Source organism: Myiozetetes cayanensis, unplaced genomic scaffold, assembly GCF_022539395.1.
Source record: "Myiozetetes cayanensis isolate MyiCay16 unplaced genomic scaffold, myiCay2020 scf9, whole genome shotgun sequence".
Lineage (NCBI taxonomy): Eukaryota > Metazoa > Chordata > Aves > Passeriformes > Tyrannidae > Myiozetetes > Myiozetetes cayanensis.
The window spans coordinates 2,321,518-2,349,176 of NW_026088185.1; the positions used below are offsets into that span (position 1 = coordinate 2,321,518).

Sequence of the window (27,659 nt, forward strand, 5' to 3'; positions counted from 1 at the left end):
ATGGTGTGTGAGGGAATCTGATATTCTTGTAGTGCTGCTCAGTGTTGTTTTTCTGGAGTTTAAGTGTCTTAAACTGTGTGTACTTGTAGTTGTTAAGACTCCACAGCATTTCTGTGTGAAAGAGCTGCTGTTCACTGGCCCCCATTTATAAGGTGGTGTGGCTTGTTTCTGCAGTCACTTGGTTCTGCTTTGGGGGTTTAAGTTCTAGATATGTATGGTTTTTATTTTTAATGGGTCTGCTGGAGTGGCAGCTGTGAGATCAGGCCAAAACTGAATTGCATAGTCCCTGGAAAATGCACACTTTGAACTGGCCAGCAGTGAAAGAAAGAAGGAGTTTGTTAGACTGTCAGAGTTTATGTTGTGGAACAAGAGTTGAATAATTTCTAAAATAAGCCAGTGGATCTTTTTTTCAGCTGAAAGCTCAGTTTTTCCATAACTCCTCTAATCTTCTAGTTACAGTTCCTGCTTTAGAAACTCTACTGCAAGGCAGAGGCACCAATACATAATCCAAGTTTTACCTCATTAATGGAGTTTTTATTTACATATGTATGTAATTTATATGTATATATTTATTTTTTTTTAAATCACTGTTTTTGCATCATGAGGCAACATTTATTGTCAAACCTGACTAGCTCTTTGAGACAAGTGCTGGTGAATTTATTTTTTTTTAAACCGCTTTGAAGAGAGCTGGGAAATCTGTGGCATCTCAGGTGGTGATATCAGGTAATGAAGATGGGAGTGAGAGTCCTAGAGATGCAAATAGCCTCCAAGTATGGAAGACTTGTCCAGTCCTAAGTTTTAAATTATTTAATGTGAAAATTATCACACTGCATTGTATCTCCGTATACAATCTGCCCTGCTGTGACCTGTTCTTGTTGACAAACTGATCAGGTGATTTATGCAGACTTCAAACCTTATCAGTGCTATTCATGTCTTTGTTTTCAGGGAGACCCCGGTGTCCCTGGTTTCAAGGGAGAAGCAGGACCCAAAGGTGAACCTGTAAGTCTCCATGTGCTTTGTAAGACTAAAAGGAATCACAAAAGGCTTGTGGGAACATTTCAAGTAGATCCTTACATTTTTAAAGAAATGTCTAATTGCTCATAATCATGAGAGTAACTATTGTGGAAGACCCTGGGCTAACAATGAATGGTCAAGTGGGTTCTTGGCTGTTATAAATCACCCACCCAGTATAGTCCTGACAGGACTCAGGGGCAGAAAAACCACTTAGTGCATCTACTGAGGTTTCTGTAGCACACAGAAGTAGTTTCTCCATGTCATATGAAACGGATCCATATGATTCTGGACATCTAAGAGCTCACAGGTCTGTGTGCTAACCCAAAAATACAGTCCATTTTATTTTAAACTTACATTTAATACTTATGAAGTTTTGTATATGTTAGATATAGTTTATTTAGATGCAAAATAATATTAACAGTTGCATGTTTTCAGTATGAATAACTGTTTAGCCCACAGTCAATATTTGTGAAAAGTTACTTGAAAACATGGCTAATTCCATGCTGCAACCATGGGACTTTTGGGAGAAAACTGACTCTACAGAGTTCGAGTTGGTTTGACTTGTCAAACAATCTTTAGTTTTCCTTTCTCACTACTTAAATGATCATGCAATAAATGACAAAAAACGTACAGGTGAAGTAATGGTTTCCTTACCACTGTCTTCTCTACTAGAGTCTCACTGAATTTTGAATTCTTTGTAGTTTGTCCAAACACAAATTATTATGAGTGACTGTAAGAAGCACTGTACAGCCCAACTGCAGAATTATAACTTATTAGCTTATAAACATTGTAAAAGAGAAAAGCAGATGCTGAAAAGCTCCATTTTTTAACTGAATCAAAACCAAACTATTTTCTTCTCTTTTATTTGGAGAAACGTTTATGGTGTTTAGAAGGCAGTCTGTTTCAATATGCTTGAGAAGTGGTAAGCTTAACAGTGATTTTTTTTAAAAAAAGCAATTTACCTCCACTAGGGCCCACAAGGTCCACAGGGTCCCATTGGCCCCATTGGGGAAGAAGGGAAAAGAGGCCCTCGAGGAGATCCAGGGTCAGTAGGTCCACCAGGCCCTGTTGGAGAGAGGGTAAGCAATCCAAAGGAATGATGTCTTGAAAGATGCTCTGCTAAGATAAGAAACCTCTTGACCTAACCATGGATGTTCTTACAGCTTGATTGTGGCTATAGTCAAACTTTATTTTCCTAACAGAAATTAATACTGTACATTGTTTTTGGTTTTTTTTACATTGAATATTTTCATGTGGGGATTCACTGCACAGGATGGTGTGGTAGGGAAAATGATAGAGACAGGACAAGCTAATCTGCAGACCTTTTTCTTACCTGTGTAAATGGTTATCTTGCTTCCAAGGAGCTGTTCAGCATGCATGAATGAGACATTGATATTTTTACCACTCTGAGTGGTAAAAAAACCCAAGACTAAGTATCGAAGTTAGAAAATTGTAAGGAACCCCCAAACCATTATTCTGGTTCTTTATTTGCAATAACTTCTGTAGAAGTTAGGATAATCATCTCATGCCTATTGTTTTTCCTAGGGTGCTCCTGGGAACCGTGGTTTTCCAGGTTCCGATGGCTTGCCTGGACCAAAGGTAAATGAAATTAAAGTGTCCATTTTTTATTGGGTCATTTATTAAATTTTCATACGTACAGATACATAAAAAGAAATTTTTTCCATTAAGAATATCTTCTCTGGGCAAATAGGACAGATCCTCAAAATTACTGGAAGAACAATCAAAACGACCTTAGAAATGCCAAAAGGGAGTCTGAGTGTTTTGAGACTAAAATTTTTTTGGGAAAAGTCACTTTTGGTTCTTGTGATGCTCAGCTTTGCTTCTTGTCCCTGACTTAAGGCTCCCTCGTGCTGAAATGTTCATAGATAAGAGACTTTGACCTGTTCTACTACTGTATTTGTTAATGTATTGCTCTGTAAGAAGCGGCTGTATCAAAAACTGCCTTTTCTTTGTGTATGGTGTAATTTTCTAGACTTGACCCTCACACAGATGGGCTCATTTGTCTTTGACTTTCCTAACTACTCGAACGCTTCCAGGGAAGTGATTCACACGAGTATTTGTCTTGTGCTTCTGTAAATTCCTAGTTTCTTGGTAAAAATAAAGGGATTCTAAAATTCACATATAACTCTAAGAGTGAGACAGCTTTTAAGTAACAAATTGGGAAAAAACAATAATAATAACGGCCTTGCTGACTGGGAACTCTGCAAAAATAGGCCCTTAGTGGAAGATACTCTTTTTATTTAGCCTTCTCTTATTGTCTCTGCTGTTAACAAGTGGTTATCTTTCTAGGGTGCCCAAGGAGAGCGTGGTCCAGCAGGATCTTCTGGTCCAAAAGGAGGTCAGGGAGATCCTGGACGCCCTGGTGAACCCGGCCTTCCTGGTGCAAGGGTGAGGGATTAATAGCAGCACGCTATAAACCACGGCTCTCTGCATTTTCTAAAGGCAACAAGGAATGTTTGGGAATTAAGAAGCTGGTATACAAGGGCAGACTTTTTTTTCAGAGGGGTTAAAGGCCAAAATACCTGTATTTTTTTCCTGCTGGTTTTGGGAAGCACAGGTTTTGTCTTTGAGAAAGGGGAAATAGCCCTGATTGAGAAGAGCTGAGGCAACCCAAAGAAGTGTGCTTGTAAATCACATTATTGCCACAGATAACATGAACTGAAGGCCACCCTTCGTTAAATTGGTGATTGATAACTCACACAGTTGGGTGACGCGTGTCATTCAGAGATTTGTTTTCAGGAAAATTATTTGAGAACGATCTGGAATATCAGAAAACAGCATAAAGGGATAAAAAAAGAGATAAAAGATAAGACGTGATATAGATCGCTGGGTTATGTTGGCAGAAATAAAGATGGGCCTGTGAGAAGCTCAAGAGGTGTAACAGTAAAAAACAGAGGGAATAGGAAAAGGGAAGATTAGAGACAGTAAGGGATGAAGCTGTGAAGTGAAGATAAGGATGAAGTCCTTTGACACAGGGAATTTTGCACTATGGTATTAACTGTGCGTGTCATTTGGAATTATTTACATTTATTTAATGCTCTAGAAATACATGCTTAACCCTAACACCAATATTATTCCCAACTTTAGGGTTTGACAGGAAATCCAGGTGTTCAAGGCCCTGAAGGAAAACTTGGCCCCTTGGTAAGTGTTACAAAAATTAGTCTTTTCAGCTAATGCCACAGTAATTCAGAGGGCCCACGTCATTGAAATTACTTTTATTGACGTGAGTTTTCCATGTTTCTTAAGGCTCATCTTCTCTTTTAGTTGTTTGCTTTAGGTTCCTGACTTCAAAATTAGTTTTGTCTGTATAGCAGTGTCTGTTGTTCAGCAGCTGTTGCAACATTTTTAAAGCATTCATTGGTGAAATGTTTTTCTAGCTGCCTCTTTAGGGACACAATAAAGTATTTGGTACATAATGTCTCATTTAGAACAATTGCATAGTGTTTGGTCAAATCCAGAAGTATGGTTAAAACTATGTCTGCTCTAAAGACATTTTGCCTGGTAAGTGGAGCACCAAACCAGGTCGATATTATTTTCTTTCTGTATGCAAACGTTTTTCTGGAGGTTAATAAATGCCTAGGAATAAATACATTTATAATTTATTTGTAAATAAATGTTATTTATTTATAGTTTGATGTGGAAAATTCTTTATCTCTGCAGGGTGCTCCTGGTGAAGATGGACGTCCAGGTCCAGCAGGTTCAATAGGAATCAGAGGTCAGCCAGGCAGCATGGGCCTTTCTGGGCCAAAGGGTGGTAGTGTGAGTATGGCACCTGTACCTAAGATCTGTTTAAGCATTTGCACAGATTTTAATGGACAAAAAAAGCATCTAAGAATTGTCATATTTATTCCTTCAACTTAGGGTGATCCCGGAAAGCCTGGAGAAGCAGGCAATGCAGGCGTCCCAGGACAGAGAGTGAGTGTGGCTGTTATTTGTGATGATTACAGAAAATGATGCTTTTCTGTTATGTAAATTCACCATACAAGATTTCCTCCTTTGTCATTTTAATTTAGGGAGCCCCTGGTAAAGATGGTGAAGTTGGCCCTTCTGGTCCTGTTGGCCCTCCAGTAAGTCAGCTTTTACCACTCTGCCTGCCAGTCACTCCATCCATTCATTACCCTTTTGGCTTCTTTTTTTTCTATCTTCATGCCAGTTGTTGCTTCCAGACAAAAAAAGTCCCAAGAACATTTAAAGAACAATTTGTCCTAGAAAAATGGGAAGCTCTGTATTAAATATGTGTGTGTATATATATATGTATATATATATATATATGAGTAGTCTAATTCCTTTTACTAACCATTACAAAAAATAGTGCATGGAGCAAAATTTTCAGAGTTCTTTTTCCCACCTTTCTTGGTTTTAATAGAACTGAGTTCTTTTCTGCGACCACAGAACTTTTTTTTTTGGGGGGGAGGAAGGATCTTAAGAAGAAATAATATCTAATAGATAGGATATATCTTGGCCTGGGATAAGTAAAAGTGTTGAAAACATACATATTCAGAGAGAAGAAAAATTGTGGATCCTGCCTATATTCCTCCACTGTTTTACTTATTACTTTCTTTTTTTGTAGGGTCTGGCAGGAGAAAGAGGAGAGCAAGGCCCTCCAGGTCCTACAGGGTTTCAGGTGTGTGCATTCATTTTTATTTCGTTAGGAAAAAGTAATAAACAGCCACGTCTTTATCAACTTTAGTTGGAGAAATTCAATCAAGTGATATATAACAACGCACAACTTCAGAACTGAGGCAATGATGTTCAGAGTAATTAGTGATACTCAACTTTCCTGTCAGCTGTGCACTCAACTGAGCTGGCAAAGGCTTAAATGCCAGATCTGCACCCCTTGAGAAAACTGCTGTTGTTATTCAGCTTTTGTTTGGAGATTTTCCAGAGATGTTCCAAATATAGAGCAAAGTAATTGTTTTGATGATGAAGCATTAATTAAGTCAATCTCTGTTTATAGAGACCTTTATTTTTAGGGCTGCAAATGTCAGAGAAGGGCTGTCATCTCATTTAGGGGAGGGAGAACGCTCTGGTGCAATACTCATTAAACTGTTTCCCTTGGGGGGATCTCTGAGGGCACACTCTTGTTCTGAGTGTGCCAGTACATTCATAGTCTTGGTGTCTTAATTAAACCTGGATTTACATAAATTTCTATCATGTTTGTGAACATTTTATTTACTTTTTTTTACAGGGCTTACCTGGGCCACCGGGTCCTCCAGGTGAGGGAGGAAAGCCAGGTGATCAGGTAATTTATGTGTAACATATAATTAGAAAGAATTCACTTCTTAAAGTAATTTTACATTTTCTTCTCTTTGTAATTTAATTTCCCACTCTATTTCAAAATATGTACTGATGTAGTTTGCAAGCTATCCAAGAACTGCTTTTGGATAAAAGGATTGCTAGAATCCGATGTTCTTGGACTGAGTTGGACTATCACCTCTTGCCATTGACAGATAATATTTAGAACTAGTCATCTACATTCACAATACTTTGGAAATGAAACTGTTTATCTCTAATTTCCATAACTGTAAGGTTATGAATAATGATTTCATTCTAATAGTGAGTTCTGTTCTGCTTAGGGTGTGCCTGGAGATCCTGGAGCTGTTGGTCCATTGGGCCCGAGAGTAAGTGTTTTCTTTCAGAGTTTAAATGCTCATAACAGTTCTCTGAGGTTGCAAGTTGGTATATAATATGGACCTTAACAGCTGAAGTGGCATTTTTCCCCACCAACAAAGTGGTCTTAAATGTGGACATTTTTAAAGATAGTTTCTGGAAAACCAACCACCTGTAATGGTTTTGTAGCTTCTGAAGTGATGTTGAGTACCAGCTGCTAAATTATTCGATTTACAACTAGGAAATGACAGTTTTTAGTTTGCTGACCAACACGCTGTTTCCCCCCCTTTTAACAGTAAAAGCATTTTATTGAATCAGTTTTTCATAGAATTTGTTCACAGGCTCTGCAGTTCTGTACTAATGATGTATTTATTTTGTCTACCAAGACTGTACCCTGACTTCTAAATAAGCAATAATTTTCCATTTTGTAGGGAGAACGTGGCAATCCAGGGGAAAGGGGAGAACCGGGGGCATCAGGAATCCAGGGTGAAAAGGGTATGGCCGGAGGGCACGGCCCCGATGGTCCAAAGGTAAACTGAGTGGAGATTTCCATTGCTGGAGTGATGCAATGTATAATTCTTCTCATTTGCAATGTATAATTCTTCTCATTTGCATGAACATATAAAAGAGAGAGCTTTTTTAATTATAAATACGAAAGGTCTCTTCTTTGTATAAGGGTTCTAGGAGGACACAGAAGTTATTCCAGTTATAACAATATTAATAACTTTCAACGTGCTTAAATGTTGAGAAACAGCATTTTGTATTAATTTATATTGGTATGAAGTTTAAAATGGTTTTCGTGTTTCTCAGTAGAACTGGACAAAGCCATTTCTGAACTGCAGACAACCTGCTAGCGATGTTTTAAGAGCTATGTCAGCTTATTCAAAGACACTTGGCAAGGCAGGGCATTTTAAAAAAAAAATGCTGAAAGATGCATGCCTGCCTTTCATCTGCTATCAATGTGATTATGCCTAGGAAGGTTACCCCGAGTAGGGAGTGCCTCTAGTAATGTGAGACATGTAATAGGCATGAACTGTGAGAAACAAAGGGAAAATAAAGCATCTCTGCCCCTGGCAACTTCTACCTGGACCTACCTTGTGTACTAAACCTGTGTGGCATCAAGGTCAAGGCAGAAACATGCTTAAGTTTCTTTTTTTGCCTCTTTTCATCCCCAATATGCAGTGAATAAATACTTTGGAAGGACTACGGTGTCACAATTGAACTTCCTGAGTAACACAGTGGGAAAAGAAAAGTATTTGGATGTGAATAAAGTCCAAATTTCAGATGAAATTATTACTTAAAACTGTACACCAGAGACTTCAGAGCAGGCACAGCACGTTCTGCAGCCAAGACACAAAGATGCTTCTCGGCTGAATAGGCAACAACTTGTTCTTTTTGTGCTTCAGGGGAGCCCAGGCCCAAGTGGGACACCTGGCGATCCGGGCCCACCGGGTCTTCAGGGCATGCCTGGAGAAAGAGGGATTGCTGGAACGCCCGGCCCCAAGGGTGACAGGGTGAGTCTCTTTGTGTCTGTTCTCCTGAGCAGAATCACCCATCTCTTGACACTGCAGTTGTTTCAGGGTATGAACTGTCCAGCGTTCAGTGCCATAACTGAGCCTTTCTGGGTGTTTCCCGCAGGGCGGCGTCGGCGAGAAAGGTGCTGAAGGCACAGCTGGCAACGATGGGGCGAGAGTAAGTAAATCTGCCACTCTTTTCTCTTCACACCCTGGATTGTTTACTGTGCTGGGGGTGGAGTGTGTGTCTCAGCTCATGGGGTTAAACACTAAGCTTAGCAACATCACAGATTTGTAGTCACTATCATTACCCAACCTCCGAGACGGTTTTGGGACATCTGCGTTCCGACATCCTGTTTTGTGTCGTCGACAATGGGAGTTAAGATGTCAATGGAAAGGATTCTCGGTTGATCTGGGATTTGGCTAAGCTGACTGTAGTAAGAAATATGAAAAAAGGAACAGGCAGAGATCAATAGGTGAAAAACAGGCCTCCCAGCTCAGTCTTGCACTAAGGCAGCTGCCTCCCTATTGTCTGGATTGAGTTGCCCACAGCCATTCCTGAGCTTCACATGTGAAAATTTCTGGGAATGTACTAAGGCCCATATGGGCAGTAAGTCACAGACCTTATCCATAAACACTGCCCAAAGGAGAAGGTGAAGTTAGATGAGAAGAAAGAGAGAACGAAGGAAAGCAGGTCTTTTATGGAGGGTTTGGTCACTGGGAGAGGAAATGCAAGTAAATTTTAGATAAAGGAGTCAAAAGAACTTTTCAGAGATAAAGAAGAATGCAAATGAATGAAAAAGCGTGTGGGAATAGTAACATATGAGAAGTTTTAAATTAACTGTTTTGGAGCATCATTTCTCTAACTTCCTTTCATCCTAATTTGTTCAAAAGGGTCTCCCTGGTCCAATAGGCCCAATGGGTCCAGCAGGTCCCACTGGTGAAAAGGTAAACAGATTTTTATTCCATTCCTTACTGAAGCTTCTTAATATCATCAGGCTTTATTAGCACTTTTGCTACTCAGCAAATAAGTTACCTAGGAAATAATAACCTTTAATTTTATTTAAAGGGTGAACCAGGTCCTCGAGGTCTAGTTGGTCCTCCTGGCTCCCGTGGAAACCCTGTGAGTAAACATGCTTCGTTTTTGCCTGGCATAAGTTGATATCTAGCACTGATCCAAACTCCAGGCCTTTTTCTCATTTGCTGATATATTTTCCTCTTTTTCTTTCCCTTTCTTTGTAGCCAGATTTGTAGTTCTGACTTGTAGCTGTGCACTTGCAAAACTATTACCAGATTTTGACCCTCTCTCCTATACTTGTTTTAGGGAGAACTTCAGAGGGTTGCACTCACTTAGCATCACTCCTGAAAGCATGCCACTACTTCTAATTGTTTAAATGTTTTTAAAAGCATGCCCATACCAGATGCCACTGTACATAGACAAATATTTAGATGGACAAAGTGCAGGGGTAATTCCTAGTTCATCTAGTTATGTAACTCTTGTCATATTCCATCTATTAGTGCTTTTGAGTATTTTAAGGGTTGACTTCAATTAGGGAATTAGAGGCTCAGCCCTTCTAGATCCTTCATACTGCTTGAAATTGATTATGTCCCTGTCATAAATCAGAACAGTCTTATTTCCAGTATAAATTGGAACAGCTGCCACCCCTCTAGGGAGTGCTGGAGTTGGCAGCCTTCAGCTCCTCCTTTTCCAAACAAATGTTGTGGGGAAAGCTCAGCTGAAGCAGCTCATAGCCTATTCTGACCTTGTAGAGGTCTTTGAACTACTGGTTTTTATTTCCCCAGTGTGGTTGGAGCGGTAGGTTTCATGAAGTACATGCTCTTTGGCTAACCATGCTCTGTCTGGAAGGGGTGGGTTGGGAGCAGAACTTCTCCTGTTTTAGTGCTTGTTCATGCCTTCCATCTTTAAGTTTTGAGAGCTACATATGGTCTTGACCACATGGCAGATTTTAACGTCATAGTCAACATCCCTTCTTATATCTTTAACTGCAAATTATAGTCTATACAAAAAGACAGTTGTTAATACAATTATTCTAATTTTTTTTTTTCACCAGGGTTCACGAGGAGAAAATGGCCCAACTGGTGCTGTTGGTTTTGCTGGCCCTCCGGTATGTGTTTTGGAACACTAATGAGTTTCCTTTACTCATGCTTTGACACAGTTCATTTCCTTCATTATGAATAATACTGCAGTGCTCTGCAACGTGAGACACATTTTTGCTGCAAAAAGGGTTGTTTCTTTTTCCCATCAGTATATCAAATGAAGAAAAGGGCCAATAAATGCCCTAGACAGTTGAAAAGTGGTTTTCTTTATAAGATTATGTAATTGCTCACCAGATTTCATATTTTCATTAGTATGCAATGTTGCTCCTTTGAGATTAAAATGAGGCAAGTTGAAAAGTGTCATCCACTGAAGGTAGCGAAGATTTGCACCATGAGTAGTGAAGGCTGGAATGAGTTGATGGACCAGATGGGAGGGAATACTCTAAACTTTCCCACAGCCCAAGTATCCTGTTTCAGGCCTTTCACAAAGAGTCAGGCACCTGCTTCCCTTGGTGGGGAAAAAAAAAATAGCCTAGAAAAGACAATTTTGTTCAGTTCCTTTCGATTTTAGATATGTAGCAGCTGCTGAGGAAAACAGAAAATCTAAAGAAAAGAGAAATGTGAGCTAGAGAAGAAAAAAATATTTAAAATGGAAGTACTGACTTCACAGAATGTTCAGAAAATCTCATGTGTTGATGTTCTAAAGACTGTGCTGAACTGTTATAGCTCCCTTGATCTGAACTGTTCAGCAAATGCAGTGTTTTCTGGGTCACTTTGTTCCCTTGTGTTTTTTTTTTTTCCTTATAGAAATTCCCTACAAAATTACTTTGTTAGTCTGGACAGATTTGGTATTATCTAACCTGATTTCTCTTCTAAATACTGTTTCCTACAGGGCCCTGATGGTCAGCCAGGTGTAAAAGGTGAACCCGGAGAACCTGGGCAGAAAGGAGATGCTGGATCCCCAGGACCCCAGGGTCTTGCTGGGTCTCATGGCCCACCAGTAAGTATGAATAACATCATCACAGAACCAGTGGCATGGGCTGATCTGGCTTGTTTAAAAAGTTCTGGGTGTTGACCATCACCCCCCTCTCTCTCTCTTCTTCTCTTAGGGTCCTCCAGGTGTTCCTGGTCTGAAAGGTGGTAGAGGAACTCAGGGTCCCCCTGTAAGTAGATTTCATTTGTTGTGACCTCACAGTAGATAACCTAATACTGAAATTTTATGTAATGTGTGTATTATTCCTCATCTCAGCTTGTTTTTTCACAGTCTGTAAATATAAGGTTGGCTCACTAGCACATAATGCTGTATTTCTTTTGATAAGTGTGGCATTAAAATATTTGGTTGGCTTCTTTTTTTTTTTTTTTTTTTTTATTTTATTAGGGTGCTACTGGATTCCCAGGATCTGCTGGAAGAGTTGGGCCTCCAGGACCTACTGTAAGTCAGTTGTTACATTCCTAATAGGTGTGTTGTATAAACTGGTCTTAAGAACCTGAAGACTGAAGCTTTTCTTTGTGTTAAGTAGACTTTGAGCTGTTGAAAGTGCTCTGATGACTTAATTGCTTACAGGAACAGAAAAACCAACCTATATCTACCTCTGCTTTTCACTTTTTTGTCCCTTCAGTGGTGACTGAAGTTAGGGTAAAGAAAGGGGCCTCTGCTGAGCTATCTCATTGCTGGAGTTACTCATAAGATCCATAAAAATAAATTCAAAATAAACCAAAATGATAATCACAACATTTTCAAAACCACAATTAAAACAAAAAGCTGTGGATCAACAAGTTGAGGACTCAACTCCACAGAGAAACTGTGTCATGCTTCATATGCCTTTTGATATTTTAATGAGCAAAATAACCTGCAGTCATTGCGAGTTTCTCAAAGGGTGAAGTTTATGGAAAACTTAGTATACCTGTGAAGTTTTTAAAAAGTATTTAAGGAATGAGCAAAAGTCTATTAAAACACTAATCTGCACCCTGTGAATGAAAACTTTGGGTATGGACTTTAGCTTGATGATAGTGGAAAGAATGGGCAAGAGTGAGTTTTCTAGCAGTGGTTGTACACCTGAGGTGAAAAGAAAGGAAAAAAGAGAAAAACAACCCAAAAAAGTGTCTTTTAAAGGAGGGAGTTTGGAATGGAAAATTGAGGAGGCACAGGCTTTTAGCTCATTCACATTTCAGCCTTTCTCAGAGTATGCACATTTATAGTCAATTAAAACACGGTCCTTAGAATTTTATTGTCCTGATCAGAAAGGTGTCCAATGTAACGAGGTGTTTTAATCTTCTCAGGGAGCCCCAGGGCCTGCTGGGCCTATTGGTGAGCCGGGAAAAGAAGGTCCCCCAGGTCTTCGTGGCGATCCCGGTTCTCACGGCCGCGTGGGAGACCGAGGACCGACCGGGCCTCCTGGTGGTCCTGGAGACAAGGGTGACCCGGGGATGATGGGCAGCCGGTACGTCCTCTGGGTGTTCCTGATTCTCCCTGGGCCAGCCCTGGGCTTGGTTTCCTTGTTGTTTATTCCTACTGGCAGGATAGTGATGTGTTTTCCTCCTTTCTGGATTTCAGGGCCCGGATGGCCCCCCTGGTCCAGCAGGAACCACTGGTCAAAGGGGGATCGTCGGCATGCCAGGACAGCGAGGGGAAAGAGGCATGCCAGGGCTGCCAGGTCCTGCAGTAAGTAAATGACTGAGGCAATATGCCACCAGCTCTTTGTGGGATTCTGGGTGTGGTGCCCCACAGCACAAGGAGAAAGCTGGAAAACTCACTCCAACCACAGGAGCAAATATAGAGAGAATAGAAAGGTAATAAATCTTATGCAAATGCATGAGGTGCAAGGTTTGTTTCTGCCATAATGGAAGGTCTGAACCTGAATTAAGGGTAAGTGGGTAACAGCATTAGGACTTCTGGCTAAAATGTTCCTATTTGTCTTAAAACTGGAGCCTTTGAAAAAACAACCCCAGACTCTTCATTTTGGTGCCTAAAGGTCAATTGAATGTGAGTGGATACTCTGTAATTGCTATTTCATAAATTGTGATCTACAGCCTTTAAAATTGCCATTTGTGCTCTCTTTGCTAAATTTAGGGTTTAGAGATATTTATTGGAAAGCCAGGAATTCAAGTCATTAAATAGACTGTTAGTAAAAGTGTTGGTATGGAGGATCTGCCATTACAACTGGACCTGTAAAGTCAATTTATAGCTGAAGTTGGCCAGAAATTATTCCAGGCTAAGAAGATTTGTTGGTGTTAAGCCAGAGAAAAAACCCCAAAAAGTTACTTATTTCAAACTTTATTTTGTTTTTTTTGGAATCTAAAAGGCCTTACTTGTTGCAGATAATGACATTGGATATATTGATTTATCAAGGGAGTGTGTGCTTAAGAGAGTTGCTACTAGATAGACTAACCTCAAGTGCAGCTCCTAGTCAGTAAAAGCCTATTCAAAAGTAACACAATTAAACTTCTCAAAAATACCCAGTATATTAAACATGTCTTAAAATCTATGAGAACTTTTTCTAGAATTATCAACTTTTTGAATTTACAAATGTAGACGGTACTTCAGACTGGATTAATGAGTAGTTTTGCAGGCAGCAGGTTTTTTGTGCCTTCTCTGTTTTGTGATTAAAATTTTGATATTTCTCCTCTTTCCTTAGGGTACACCAGGTAAACAAGGTCCCACCGGACCACCTGGTGATAAAGGTCCCCCAGGACCCATCGGCCAGTCAGGTGCCACCGGGCCTGTAGGTGAAGCTGGTCCAGAAGTAAGTATTAGAGCCTTGCAGCATGCAAAAAAAGGACTAGAGGTTATTCTCCTTGAACCAGAAAGTTGTTCTTCAACTCTAACTTCTTTTAGAAATGCGAGGCTACAGAGTTAATTGATAGCTCTACTTTTATTCCATAACTCCAGGGACCTGCTGGTAATGACGGTACTCCTGGACGAGATGGAGCTGTTGGAGAACGTGTAAGAACATGTTGTTTTCTTACTTAACTTCTGGAAATCTCTGTTTTGTTATTGACCTAATGTAATTTTTTTTTTTCTTCATTCAGTTAACCTGGATGGAGAACTTGTTCTGACAGTGTATCACAGTTTTTGAATAAGCAGTACCTCTCAAAGCTGAGGATACCTGGCTAAGTGTCTAAGAACACCTGCCACCATGAACTCAGACTTGAGCTCTTGCAGCAGGAAAATCTCTGTAGACTGCAATTTCTCAAAAATAGGTTAGCAGTGCTGCTGGTCTAGACCAGTCCCCTTTAGATAAATAATGTTGCCATTCTGTTTTGCAGGGTGACCGTGGTGAACCTGGCCCTGCAGGCTTACCAGGTTCTCCAGGGGGTCCAGGAACTCCAGGCCCTGTTGGTCCTCCTGGAGATGCAGGTCAAAGAGGTGAAACTGTAAGTGAGACTTTTTTTTTTTTTTTGGAGATGCTTTGATTGTTTATCAAAAAACTCTCCTGTGTGGTTTTTTTTTGGGCATTGCTTCACATGCCTCCTCTGTGCCACCTTTGCAGGGTTCTCGAGGTCCGATGGGCCCCCCGGGTCGTGCAGGAAAAAGAGGTTTGCCTGTAAGTTGTCCCTGGTCACTGTTGTTTTGTCTGAGATACCTTTTACTGAAAGTGTATGAGAAACTCTGCCCAGATCAGAATGCTAAACAGGGCTGCAGCTTGCAGTGTTCTGACTGCCAGTGGGTGCAGGTAGTCTTCTGAGCTGCAGAGCTGCACAAATCCATTTAGATATTCCAGTTATTTCCACAGAGAAATAACAAAGGCTTTGGAAGCCTCTTTATTTGGACTGTGTTGCTGCCTGGATAATGGCAGGACCTGAGTTAGCAAATGGCTGGAATCTGTGTTTAAATAAGGGATAAAGAAACGAATGCTGAACACAAAGGCAGGTTTTTAGGTAAAAATGGCAGAAATACAACAAAATCACCTGTTCCATTAAACTGCCTTAATTCAACTCATGAGTTTCTAACTGCAGTCCAAATGGAAAGCTAACAAAAGTCATCTTTTTTTATGTTACATAACTCTTTTACAGTCCAAGCTTGGAACAGAAAATTAACAGCAAACTTGGGAAATTCAAAACAATGTTGTCCTGTCCCTAAGCAGATGTCATTTATGAGACAGGAAAAGTTTATTGAGTAGTTAGTAATAATTATGCCATTGATAAAATATTTGGAATCTGGCATTGAGAAATTTAGCATTTACTTTGAGCTGAGAAATATAGACTTGAAAGCAGAAGCCGTATTTTCCACTGATTCTTGAATTAGTATGAGAAGTCTGAAACTGTCAAAACTAATGAAAATTAAATTGTGACAGTAATGGAAGCACGATATTTGTACTGGAGTTGTCCGTAGTTCAGGAATGTTACTTCAGTTGTACTCAAATCATGGTGAAGGTGAAAGAAGCTTTAAGAAGTAAATTGCAACATGGAGGATTTCATACTGAAAATATTTCTCATAATTATGAGCCTGTGAGAGATCCATAATATTTCAATCTCATCAACAAAATCATTTGCCACATCTGGAGAATTTTTTAAATCTTAAAAAAATTTGTTGCGTTCCCCCCCCGCCCCGTATTTTGTAGCTAAGTAGATTAAATTTACTACTACTAACTATATTTAAGCATAAATTTTCTGTATTTATTTTTACTTATTCTTTGCTAAAACATTAAGATTCTTGGAGCTGACCCAGCATCACCTTCTTTTTGGCTTTAGAAGGGAAGAGGTCTGAGCACAGCGTCTAAAAGCAAACGAGGGGTGTTTGAGGTTGGGGTCTTTTTTCCAGTTCTGAGTTTTACAATTCATCACTGATATTTACAGGGTCCCCAAGGACCTCGTGGTGACAAAGGTGACAACGGAGATCGAGGTGATAGGGGCCAGAAAGGACACAGGGGTTTCACTGGGCTTCAAGGTCTTCCTGGTCCTCCTGTGAGTTGTTCTGTTTTTACTGTATTTTCTTATTTTCTTGGCAGTTAAAGAATGTATCAGGAACATAGTTATTTAAAAAAAGAAAACAAAGCAAATTAGTTGCTTTTTTTTTCCTCCCAAGGTGTTTATGGGTGGCCTGGCTGTCCATACTTGCTAATATTTTTAATGCAGCTTTACAATACCATTGCATGATGAGATAAACCTGGGTGTTGCAAGAGATGTGTTCTCCTATTCTTGTTCCATCTGCAAGGCTGCTCAGTGACAGTCTGTAATTTGTCAGCACGAGGTGGTAACAAAAGCTGGTAGTTACAGATAAGTATGGAGTGCTTTTTTGCCAGTATTTGAAACTCCTTACAGTCAAGGAAACAAATGCAAAATCCCATAGGGATTGTTGCTAACATTTTCCAGTGCAAAAGCTGAAAGTTTCAACATGCAGGAACAGCATCAGTAAAAAACCCCAACTCCCAAATCATAGTTACACTTCACGTTAATGCTGTCAATGGGTCTCTTGTAAGTCACTCTGATTCTAAATGCCATGAAATTAAGGCTTTTCTGCAGAAACAACTTAATATAAAGCCAAGCACCAGTAAATTCTATTAATTTACTAAGGTATTAAGGAAAAGGTACTAGCCATTGTTCCTGTATATTTTAATCCTATTCATCCCAGAATCTTGTATATCACACAGTAGTCCTTTAAAACTAAAGGAATATGCTTCAGATGTCACGGTGGAATGATAATTCCTTCTATTTAGGGTCCTATTGGTGAACAAGGCAGTCCTGGCATTCCAGGCCCCTTTGGTCCTCGGGTGAGTAGGATGTTTAAGCTTTTTTGTGCTTGAATAATTTCAGACTTCTATTTTTGATCCATGATCAGACTTCTATTTCTGCTTCACTGTTATTTCAATGGCTCTTATTGACTTTGGTATCATGTGGTGATTACCCTAATATCTTTTGCTGAACCATCACCTTTTTTAACACAGTAAAGCTTTGGCATAAATGTAGTTTATAGCTAGATAAAAAGATCAGGATAACAACAGACTCTTTTTGCAGATGCTTTTGCTGCAGCTGATGCAAAGCCAAATAAATAGTAGCTCTGCTAATTGCTACTCTGCCTTTCATACCCCCATATATGTCATTCATCCCAAAAACAAAGGAGAAAGATGACTTCCCTGGATGTTCCCAAGGGACAGTATGTCTCTGAGCCTGTATGTATTTTGGCATTTGGAACTGATCCCACTTGAATGGTTAAGGAAAAAATATACAGCTGATCCAAGTTATGTTGTCTGAGGTGATTCACTAGAGAAGAGCAGCACTGAAACTGCCTTCTTACTTTTACAGAAGAAAAACAGCGATTTTTAAAATTTTAGTAATGGACACAAATAATTGGATTGCTTCCTGACAAGGCATTGCTTATTATAAAGGGCTGTTTTGTATAACTTTGTTATTGAATGCTAAAATGTGTTTCTTCTTTTTTTCTATATTTTCTAGGGTCCTCCAGGTCCAGTTGGTCCTTCTGGCAAAGATGGAAGTCCTGGTCCACTTGGGCCAATTGGACCTCCTGGTGTTAGAGGGACTGTGGGAGAAGCCGGACCTGAGGTAAATTGGTGGGAATATGGGGAGAAAAGGTTACTTTTGAATAATGAGCTTTTTTCAACAGTCCATCACATCACTTTCTCAAACACCCACGAGCTCGGGGCAAATAATAAATGTGTTAGTTTCTCTAGGGTTATTGTGTATTGGAAGGGCTCATTTCTTACTCATTTTCATCTTCTGCACCCGTGATGATCCCAGTCTCATGCACCTATGCTCTCCTTAGGCCAGCCTGGGGCTACTTCTGCAGTTCGGTCATTGGATCCTGCTGGATCTGTAGTTTAACGTGGCCATTTGGCCAGTGGGGTCCTTAAACCTCAGTCCTAAGCATGGGCCAGTTGGTGTCTGTGGAACCAGCAGCAGTTCAAAGCTGGCAGTGCCACAAGGGTGGCACTGAATTAGCACAGCCAGCCCCACTCTCCACTGTGCCTTCAGTCCAAATAAACACCCCCAGCTCTAACACTAAGACCCAGCTGACCTTCAGCCTGGTCTGAGGTTTATAGACACCAACTATGAGCTGATTTACAACTAGTGAAAACTGGTTTGACCATTTTGGAGGAAGTCCTAAGCCTTTGCTAAATGCCCCAGGCATATTCCACATTTATCAATCTGCAGTACTCTTTCATGGAATAGTATTCCATGAAGGAAGGGTATTCCAAGGAAGATAAGTTAGAAAATTTGAGGGATTTGAGAAAAGAGTGATCTTGGTGATGATGTGAAAAATTAAAAAATTGGTGTTACTTATTTTTGGGAAGGAGTGGAAGACATGGAACAAAATAACGAGTAAGACAAAAAAGGCAGTTTCTGCTGTCTTTCTGATAAAACATGGTATTTCCTGTGCTTATGATGTTTATCATCCTATTCATTATTCACCCTATTTCATTTGAATTTCTGCCAATTATTTGTATGTCCACTTCTGTCAAGACACTGTCAAGACCTGAATGAAGAGTCTATGGCAGAGCATGAAAACAAAATATGTCTCTGGATACTTCATCTGTATAATGAGACAGTAAAGGAAATATCACATACCAATACTTTTAGTTTTGCTTTCCATGGTGGGTTTTACACAGCTGTGAACTGGAACCAAAAAGCAAGTAATAAAAGTTAAGACTTCCTTTGCCAGACACAGTGTGTGCTAGTCTGGGTGTGTGCTCTATAATAAGCATTTGGAGCACTAGTTGTGAATTCTGAAGTAATTACTCTCCAAGGAAATGCTAGTTCTGATCCACTACCTGATGCACCAGAGCACCAAACTTCAAATGAAGGTATGGTACAGCCTTTATGCTGCCAAAGAGCTGGCAGAGCTTGTAGGTAGAGATGTGCTTATTAACAGGTGCCTTCTGTGTCAAGATTCAGTTACCTCCTCACATGTCACAATTCAAGTTGACAGAAGGACCTCACAACCTTTCATTTGGGAAAACATAGTCAGGAAAACACCTGCTCTTCCAAGCGTGGATGATGTAGGTTCTGTCTCACAGAAAGCCTGGGTTCTCTGGCCAGAAAGCTCTGTGCTGCATATGTGTAGAGATGTTTATAGTGTCAAATTTTACTAATTGAAAATGTGCCTGCGGCATCTCAGGGAAGCAGGAGTTTTAGATTGCTCTAAAAATCACTCACAGCTGTTAGGAATTTAAGAAATAAAGTTGTTAGGCAGAGATTTGAACAAGAAGGGACAGATGGCTTAAAAAAAATAAAAGGAGTGAGGAGGCTGTTCCTTGGTGACTTTTTCCAGCTGTCAGGTCTAAAATCAGGAGTAAGAAAAAGTGGAGCAAGGCACTAAGACAATCAGAGAGGACGTGAAGCAGAGAGAATGCCTTGTATGTGGTTCTAATCTCTTACCCCTGTTCCTGAAAAGGTGAATTGTTTATATCTGAATTGTTCCCTGTGCATTAGGGTGACTGGCTCTGAAGTTTTGGGATTTTTTTAGTGGCTGTCTTTGCTGCTGATATGATCTGGTTACTAAAACTATTAGAAATGCCTCTACCTGAATTAAGGTACAAACGAGACCAGATGCCCAAGTCAATAGTATGGGGTTTATTTAATGGTAAATATGAGACAGAGAAAGAGAGAGAGAAAGAAATAGGAAAAGGAGGGGGGTGGTGGTTTATTGCTTCAGTTTGATGTGGAGAGATTTCACCATCACACCCCCAAAACCCTTCTCCTCCACCACCCCCAGAGCCCATACAGGGCTGCTTCTTAACACAGATACATTCTTTTTCCCTGAGCATTGTTTACTTCTTCTCAGACTTGAAATGATTAGACAACAGTCTCATCTCAAGTCCCCAGTCACAGTCCGAATTCCAGTCAGGTGCAGTGGTCACAGACAGGCAGTTGCTTCCTCGTAGTTTGACAAAAAGTCTTTCTATGGTTTTGACAATGTTTAAGTCACAGCAGCCAACGTGCATAGTCTTTACTATGCCTCTATTGCCTTTTTGTTTTGAACCTTAGGGTCCACCAGGTGAGCCTGGTCCCCCTGGCCCTCCAGGACCACCAGGCCATCTCACCGCTGCCCTTGGTGACATTATGGGCCACTACGATGACGCTATGGCAGATCCTCTGCCGGAGTTCACGGAAGATGAAGCGGCCCCAGACGACCATAACAAAACAGACCCCGGAGTCCACGCCACGCTGAAGTCACTGAGCAGCCAGATTGAGACCATGCGCAGCCCAGACGGCTCCAAGAAACACCCAGCACGGACTTGTGATGACCTGAAGCTGTGCCACCCCTCCAAGAGGAGCGGTGAGTGTAAACACACCAGCCTGTGTGGGCTGTGTGATGCTGCCTTGCTCCCTGTATACACCTGGGCACCAGAAAAAACGTGTTTAATACAGATTGTGATGGCTTAAGTTGACATTCACAACAGGAGCTTGAAAACGTCTCTCAAAAAGTTATTTCTTCTTGCCAGTGAAGTATCTGTTCTGATGTACCCCATATTTAGTTGTTCAGTATTTATTCAGATGTATTTTAAAATAAGTGCAGTAGCACTCATATGGTGGCAGAGATAACTTGGGATGCCAGTTGGGAATATTTGCTTAATTGCTATTAGCTCAAAGTGCTACCTGTGGGACAATGACCTGCAAGTGCTTTCCATCCAGAATTCTCTGCTGCTGCTCTACACTGGCACTTCATAGGTGGTTATGCACTAACATGCTGTTTAGGGTTTTCCCTAATTTACATGGATTATTGGTGGATAAATCAGAACAGCCTGGAAGGCAGAGATAATTTGTGGCAGGCCTTACCATCTCTTCCCCATTCCCTGAAAATTTGCTTCTAACATCAGTATTTAGGAGGGGCTGTCATCAGTTTCTCATACATGGACAGCCTGGAAGGCAGAGATAATTTGTGGCAGGCCTTACCATCTCTTCCCCATTCCCTGAAAATTTGCTTCTAACATCAGTATTTAGGAGGGGCTGTCATCAGTTTCTCATACATGGAGAAAAATATCTTCTGGCCACTGTGTGTTCTTTGTATACTTGAAGGCATCAGAAGCTTTGCAATGAATTTAAACAACCTTAACCATAGACAGCTTTCAAGTGTGAATTCTCCAGTTTTAAATGTTAGAAATACTGATCAGCTTGTTTCTTAAAGCAACGTTATAGTGTATATCTGAAGGACACATCAAAACACACTTTGGATTGATTCACTGAATATATTCCTGTTTTGCACTGTTGCAACATAGTTTTGCTTATCTCTTCACAGTTATTTCAAGAATCCTTATAATATACTAGAGGCACATTTTATGTTCTTTGTAGGTGAATATTGGATTGATCCTAACCAAGGGTGTGTTGAAGATGCTATAAAAGTCTACTGCAACATGGAAACTGGAGAGACCTGTATTTCAGCCAACCCATCTACTGTGCCCCGCAAAACGTGGTGGGCCAGCAGGTCGTCTGACCTAAAGCCTGTTTGGTACGGCCTTGATATGAACAGGGGATCACAGGTAAATAAATACAGTTAATGTTAAGAGCTGGCTCCTGTGAACCTTATTTTCTCCTGGTTTAGAAGTTCAGCTGCCACTCTGAGTGGATTCTGCTACAGTGAGAACATTTTAAGTGTTGATTGACTGATTTATATTCAATTGGTTGTTGTTACCATACAGTAAAGACAGGAAATAGCTCAGAAAAGCAATTGTAAGTGCATCTAAGTCAGGATTACCTGTAAGTGGACCACTGCTGTAATAGATTTATTTCTCTTGATCTCAAAACTATCAGCTTCTCTAGCAACCTATTTTACCAAATCCCTATCTTGTCCTCAAAAAGAAGTATACTTTTACCTTACTATGTGATCCAGATCTCTCCTCTTTTAATTCAGTTCTACTCTTCCTTTCAGAAAACTCTTTACTGCTGTAATAACAAAACTTACTTCATAGATTTGTTTTCAAAGAAGGTATGATTGTTATACATGTCAGGTTGATCTATGCTGAATGCATCAATCTGTAGGCAGAAAAAACTCCACTCGCATTTCTGTTGGGTTTTCCCTCTGTGGTAACTTCTAAAATTAGGCTTAATGATCCCAAGAAATAACAGAAGTTTATCCTGTGCAAAGTATAAAATCAATTACCCAGCTTTTGCCATTTTTTTCCTAGTTCATCAAAAACGCAGAGAATATCTTCAAGTGTTATTTTGTAGGGAGTTATTATCTTTAAGTATTTGGTGTGTTAAAAAAAAATATGCTGGTATCAACTGGATTCCTGAAAACAGTTCAGAACTTCAACAGTTAAGAAAGATATGATATTAAGAGGTGATATTGATTGCTTTTTTGAGATGCTTTGACTTATTATTAAATTCAGGAGATCTTGCCATGACCCAAGATATCACAATTGATGTTTAACTGACTACAGAGCCCGCAGAGGGGTTTTGTAAGTTAGATGCTCTTTGGTGGAATAAATGATCTTGAGGAATACTTGGGATAAAAAAAAATTTTTTTCAATTTTTTTAAATACTGTCAGATTTGGTAACTAATAATATGAGCTGTGTAAAAGTGTCACATGCACTCCTTATGGATTCTAAATAATAAATGTGTCTGAGATTACTCAATAGATATACCACATTTTATAAATTATGACAGTGTCAATCAATAAGAATTTCTCTTTTCTTCTCCATTTTCACTGGAATGTATAAACTTTTAATCATCCTTGAGTGCTGCAATGATTCATAAAACATGAATAAAATGAAACCTGTACAGATAGGGAAAAAAAAATCTCAGGAATTTTAGGATTTTTGTTATTGAGAGAAAAATTACTTGTTTTTGTAGAAACAGTGACACTTTGTAAAACATTTGTCAAAATTCTCTGCAAATTGATTAGTTGATAAAACCCTATGAAAATGTATGGTTACTTGACTATATAATATAGTCAAACTCTGGCTGTTTTTGATGCTTCTAAGTGCAAAATAGGTTGCTAAAGTTGCAATGTAACAGGTAAAAGGGTTTTCTGTGCTTGACATTTCTTATATGCTTCAAGGTTGCTCTAATGCACTTTACAGTCAAAATTCTTCAAAATTATCCGTGTTACAGAATGCCTGCATTTCTTTGTCCTCACGTGGCAGCAAATTACAAAAGAAGCCAATCTTAGATTTTATGTAATAGGGCTCCTCTAGTCGTGTCTGAAAGGGGTTACTATAATGACAGATCTTAGAAAATTCATGAGCTCTTAATGACTTTTAATGTGATGTCAGTGGATCTATCTCTTCATCTTCACAGTTCATGTATGGGGATACAGCTGTCACTCAGATGACATTCCTGCGCCTCCTCTCGAAGGAAGCTTCCCAGAACATCACCTACCTTTGCAAAAACAGCGTGGGCTACATGGATGACCAGGTGAAGAACCTGAAGAAAGCTGTGATTCTGAAAGGGGCCAATGACCTGGAGATCAAAGCAGAGGGAAACAGCCGATTCAGATACACTGTTCTGCATGACAGCTGTTCTGTAAGTTTGGGGGGGAGTGGTGTCTGTCATTTGCTATGGAGAAACAGGACTTTTGTCCTTTTTCAGTTCTTGAATTGGAAAAAAAAACATAGAAGGAAGTAATTAAAATGCTGCCAAACTGTATCATGAATTGTAGAAGTAACTGATCAAATACTTTTTTACTATCAAATAGTATTTTACTACAATTCTAGCTTTGTGCAGTAGAAGTCTGCATTCACTTAGAGATAATTTACAAATTACTACTTAGTGAACATTTTGAGATATGTAATCCTGCCATTTTGCATTTCCCCGTATTTGTTTACCTCTGTGTGGAATTACACAAACTGGTGATATAACCACAAATATTTGTCTGCCAGATGGGTGAGATTATTGCAGCAGTGCAGTGGAGGAACCTCCACTGAGCTGGAATACTCACTGGAGTACACATTGAGTATTCCAGTGAGTTGAAGAGGAAATGCTCCCCCTCAAAAAATTGTTAGTGGGAATAGAAACCAGCAAGTAGTAGATTTTTTCATGTTCAATAGCAGTCTCAGCCCAGTACAAGACACTGGCAAATATTTCTAAATTCAGTTTTGCACCTGAAATGAATTAAGGGCTCTCTGTCCTTCAAAGCAGTGCAGCCCACGATGATGTGTGTGAGGGTGCATATTAACACACAGAGCAGACTTTCAGAGCAAAAAAATGAAACCAGTGCTGTTGTGTCAGTCTGACAGGTCTGTTCATTACTGTAACAGCAAGAGAGCCAGGTCTAAACATTTCAAAATAACCAAGGTGCGGTGCAGGTGGTGTTGTTGCCCAGAAAGTGTGTCACTCAGCAAAGTCACACTGAGATCCTTCCGAGCAATCACACAACTGACTGGCTGCTGGAATTTGGGCTGGTTTTGACAGGACCTCTGACCTAATTTTTTATTTATTTATTTTTTTCCTTCTAGAAACGTAATGGGAACGTGGGCAAGACTGTTTTTGAGTACCGAACGCAGAACGTGGCGCGCTTACCCATCATAGATATTGCACCCGTGGACATTGGCAGCACCGACCAGGAATTCGGGGTCGAAATCGGGCCAGTTTGCTTCGTGTGAGAGGAAAGGGGGGAAATCACCACACCTACCCAAGCAACAGCAGCGATTAAACACGTGAACTTAGACTGATTGAAGTTAATCCTGAGACTCTTGAAGTAATGGCTGATGTTGGATCAGCACTGTATATACAGCTCTTTCGAAATGCCCGGCCTCCTTTTGAATATTTATTTTACTTACAAACGTTCTGTTTTAAGCGATTGGAACCGACTTTATAGTGCAACAGTACGATTTTAAGAGGATCAGTGACCACCTTTTAAAAGTAATATGAATCTTTATGAAGCTTTTTCCTCAGTTTTGTTTCAAATGATTTCGAAATTTACAGGTACTCAAAATAGTTAGTTTTAATGTGGGACTATGTAAAGCTCTAAGGATTATTTCTTTTGCTTTGATATGTACTGAATAACAGAAAAGTAGAGCACTTCTGTGAATCCTTGGCTATGTTTCAGTCATATCTACTCCCTCTATTCCATTTTGTCTTCCTGTGGTTGCCAGTAAAATAGACATTCACAGAAATCTGTGTCTTTTGTGGAAGAAAACCTTCAGACAAGATCGTCTTCATTTGGTATTGTTTTTCCTGCACTTTCCTATGTAAGTCTGCTCAGAAGAGTGATCCACAGCCATGATTAATTTATGAAGTAAAAACACTAGTGGGGGAAATGTGAGTTTTCAGTAGGGGTGTCCCATATATTAAATTTTAAAGCCAGACTTCCCTTCTCACAATGTATTGGTGTAATTTCATTAAATTATCCTTAATCTTAAAAATACATCTGAAACCAAATACTTGTTGATTTTCCAATGCTTGCCCATCTAAGAAGCCATTACATATCAAATTAGAGAGATGTCTTATATATGGTGCCAGTTTCTGTAGATTGCAGACCATTCACATCTGTAGCAGACCAATTGCTAATAAAGTAAGTTTAGAAATTAATTGGTTTTAGCTGACATCCAGACATGCATCACCAGTTATTTGACTTACTGGCCTTGAGCTGTCAAGGCAGGACAGTTCCATCATTTCTTAGCATGAGCTACCTCATCTCTGGAAGTTGGGATGCAATTAATACTCCTGTTTTTATTTTAGATGTTAAAAGGTGCTATGCTTCTGTTGTTATGTCAAGAAAGGAGATAGGCAGGGCAAAAAAAAAAACAACAACAAAACCCAACAAAAAGTGATGGTGCTAAATGACTATAGAAGGCTGATGAAATAAATATGCCTACTGTCAGTGTCATTTTCAGAGCTTAGCTGTTAGGCTTATGGTGTTTGAGAGAACAATGTTACAGTGCATTTATTTGTTGGTCATTCAGTATATAGAATGTTTTGTACCTCTGACATGCTTTATTTTGTAAAGTATGTGGGTACAAACTTACTTAGGTTTTTTTTGTTTCTTTATTGCAACTGTGCTCTCCACCTCCTTTTTTTTTTTTCTTTTTTTTTTGTTTGTTTGTTTGTTTTTTCCTTTAAAAAAAATAAACAGCTGGGGCTATCCCTAAAGAAAGTCATGCACACAGCTTTATTCATGTATCTTTGCAAAGCATTTAATTAAATACATGCTTCTCGCTATGTAAGTGGTTTCCTTTCTCCAGTGTGTCCCATATCAGTTCATTTCCAGGAAATTAAAAATAGAAGTATTTAATTGTTGTTTGGTTGCTCTTTGCATGTGTCATTTACAGTGAATTCTCCTGAAATGCTTCAAACACAGGAGTGTAGGGGTATTTTGAATCATGCCTTCTGTGCCAGTTTTTGCAGATAGGTGCCAGTTGGTATGAAGTCATCACAGCAAGCCTGTTCAAGCTGCCTAACTAGGATTGTTTGAGACTCCAGAGAAAGAGGTTTTTGTTCAAGACGGAATGAAATGTGATTTGGCCAATTCCCAATGTCCATGTGAGTTATCACTTAAAGAAAGCAGTCTCTGGACAAGCCACAGCGTTGCATTTTCGGCAAAGCAGGCAAGAATTTGCCTTCCTTTCCCACTTCTGAAAGGTTTGGAGCCTGGCAGTTTTCCAGGTTGTCCATGTTGCATGTCCTACAGGAGAGATACAGAGGCTGAGAAGAGGGAGCTGACAGGTTCACGCTGATGTTACCTGTTTGCTTTTATTACCCAGGCAGGAAACCCACCATTTCTTTTTTATTAGCATGAAATAATATCTGTAAGTATGTGACTCAGGAGTTAACTTATCTAAAACTTCTCAAGGATCTAATAGCAGATAATGTTAATTCCCCTGAATAATCTGAGGTTGGTTGTAATGCAAGTGGTTGGACACACTTTTTCTCTTCTCTTGATTATGTTTATGGGATACATGCATATTGCACCTCTTTCCCTGTTTATGAGTTCCTCAAAGTATTGTAGAATCTTTTAAGCAGGCCAAAAAAAAAGGGAAGAGGGGGAGGGGGATTTCTTGTGCAGGCAATGTGGCACAGTCTCACATAAATACAGCTTTAATTTGGTGAGCATGGAATGAATGAGCTGATAATGCTACTTGATAAATTGCAAATAAGGTCAATGTCAGCTATAACATTAGTGAAGTTCTGTCTTGCTCACAAAACTCAAAATTGGTAAAAAAGGCACTTTAGAGTGATTTAAAAAAATATAATATCAAAGACTGCATTTAAATTAACTTTAAGTTACAAGAGTTGGTCTTTGCTTCTGTTTTCCATAACTTGTCCTCTGTGAGAAACACCCCAGGGCTGCCAGCAGCTGACATCTTCTCTTGGTTCCTCAAAACCAGTGGTGCAATATTTGTGTGACAATTATTCGTGGAAATCTTATTTAGAAACTAAAATTCCCAAACTCCTTCCTTGCCTGCCTGTTCCCTTCCTTCAGGAAATTAAGGCTATACTGGAGGTTTAATACTCGCTAGGCAGTTGGTTTTGCTGAGAGAGGGTTCCAGAAAGAGAGTAAAACAACTGCAAAAGGAAAAGGAAAAATAGATGGAAGTGTAGAAATG

The 27,659-nt window shown here is 39.7% G+C and overlaps 1 protein-coding gene across 1 annotated transcript; it reads left to right on the top strand.

Annotated features, from left to right (window-relative positions):
• Window positions 1–726: 726 nt before the first annotated feature.
• On the top strand, window positions 727–26,347 carry COL5A2 (collagen type V alpha 2 chain). The gene is given in 35 exon segments (XM_050339866.1): window positions 727–738; window positions 946–999; window positions 1,986–2,093; window positions 2,560–2,613; window positions 3,325–3,423; window positions 4,123–4,176; window positions 4,696–4,794; window positions 4,897–4,950; window positions 5,049–5,102; window positions 5,606–5,659; window positions 6,224–6,277; window positions 6,612–6,656; window positions 7,077–7,175; window positions 8,052–8,159; window positions 8,284–8,337; window positions 9,054–9,107; window positions 9,229–9,282; window positions 10,232–10,285; window positions 11,110–11,217; window positions 11,327–11,380; window positions 11,596–11,649; window positions 12,498–12,642; window positions 12,645–12,658; window positions 12,772–12,879; window positions 13,853–13,960; window positions 14,107–14,160; window positions 14,484–14,591; window positions 14,708–14,761; window positions 16,014–16,121; window positions 16,874–16,927; window positions 17,610–17,717; window positions 20,160–20,451; window positions 21,465–21,652; window positions 23,413–23,637; window positions 24,570–26,347. Coding segments are annotated over 35 exon segments (3,093 nt in total). The 3' UTR covers window positions 24,717–26,347.
• Window positions 26,348–27,659: the final 1,312 nt, after the last annotated feature.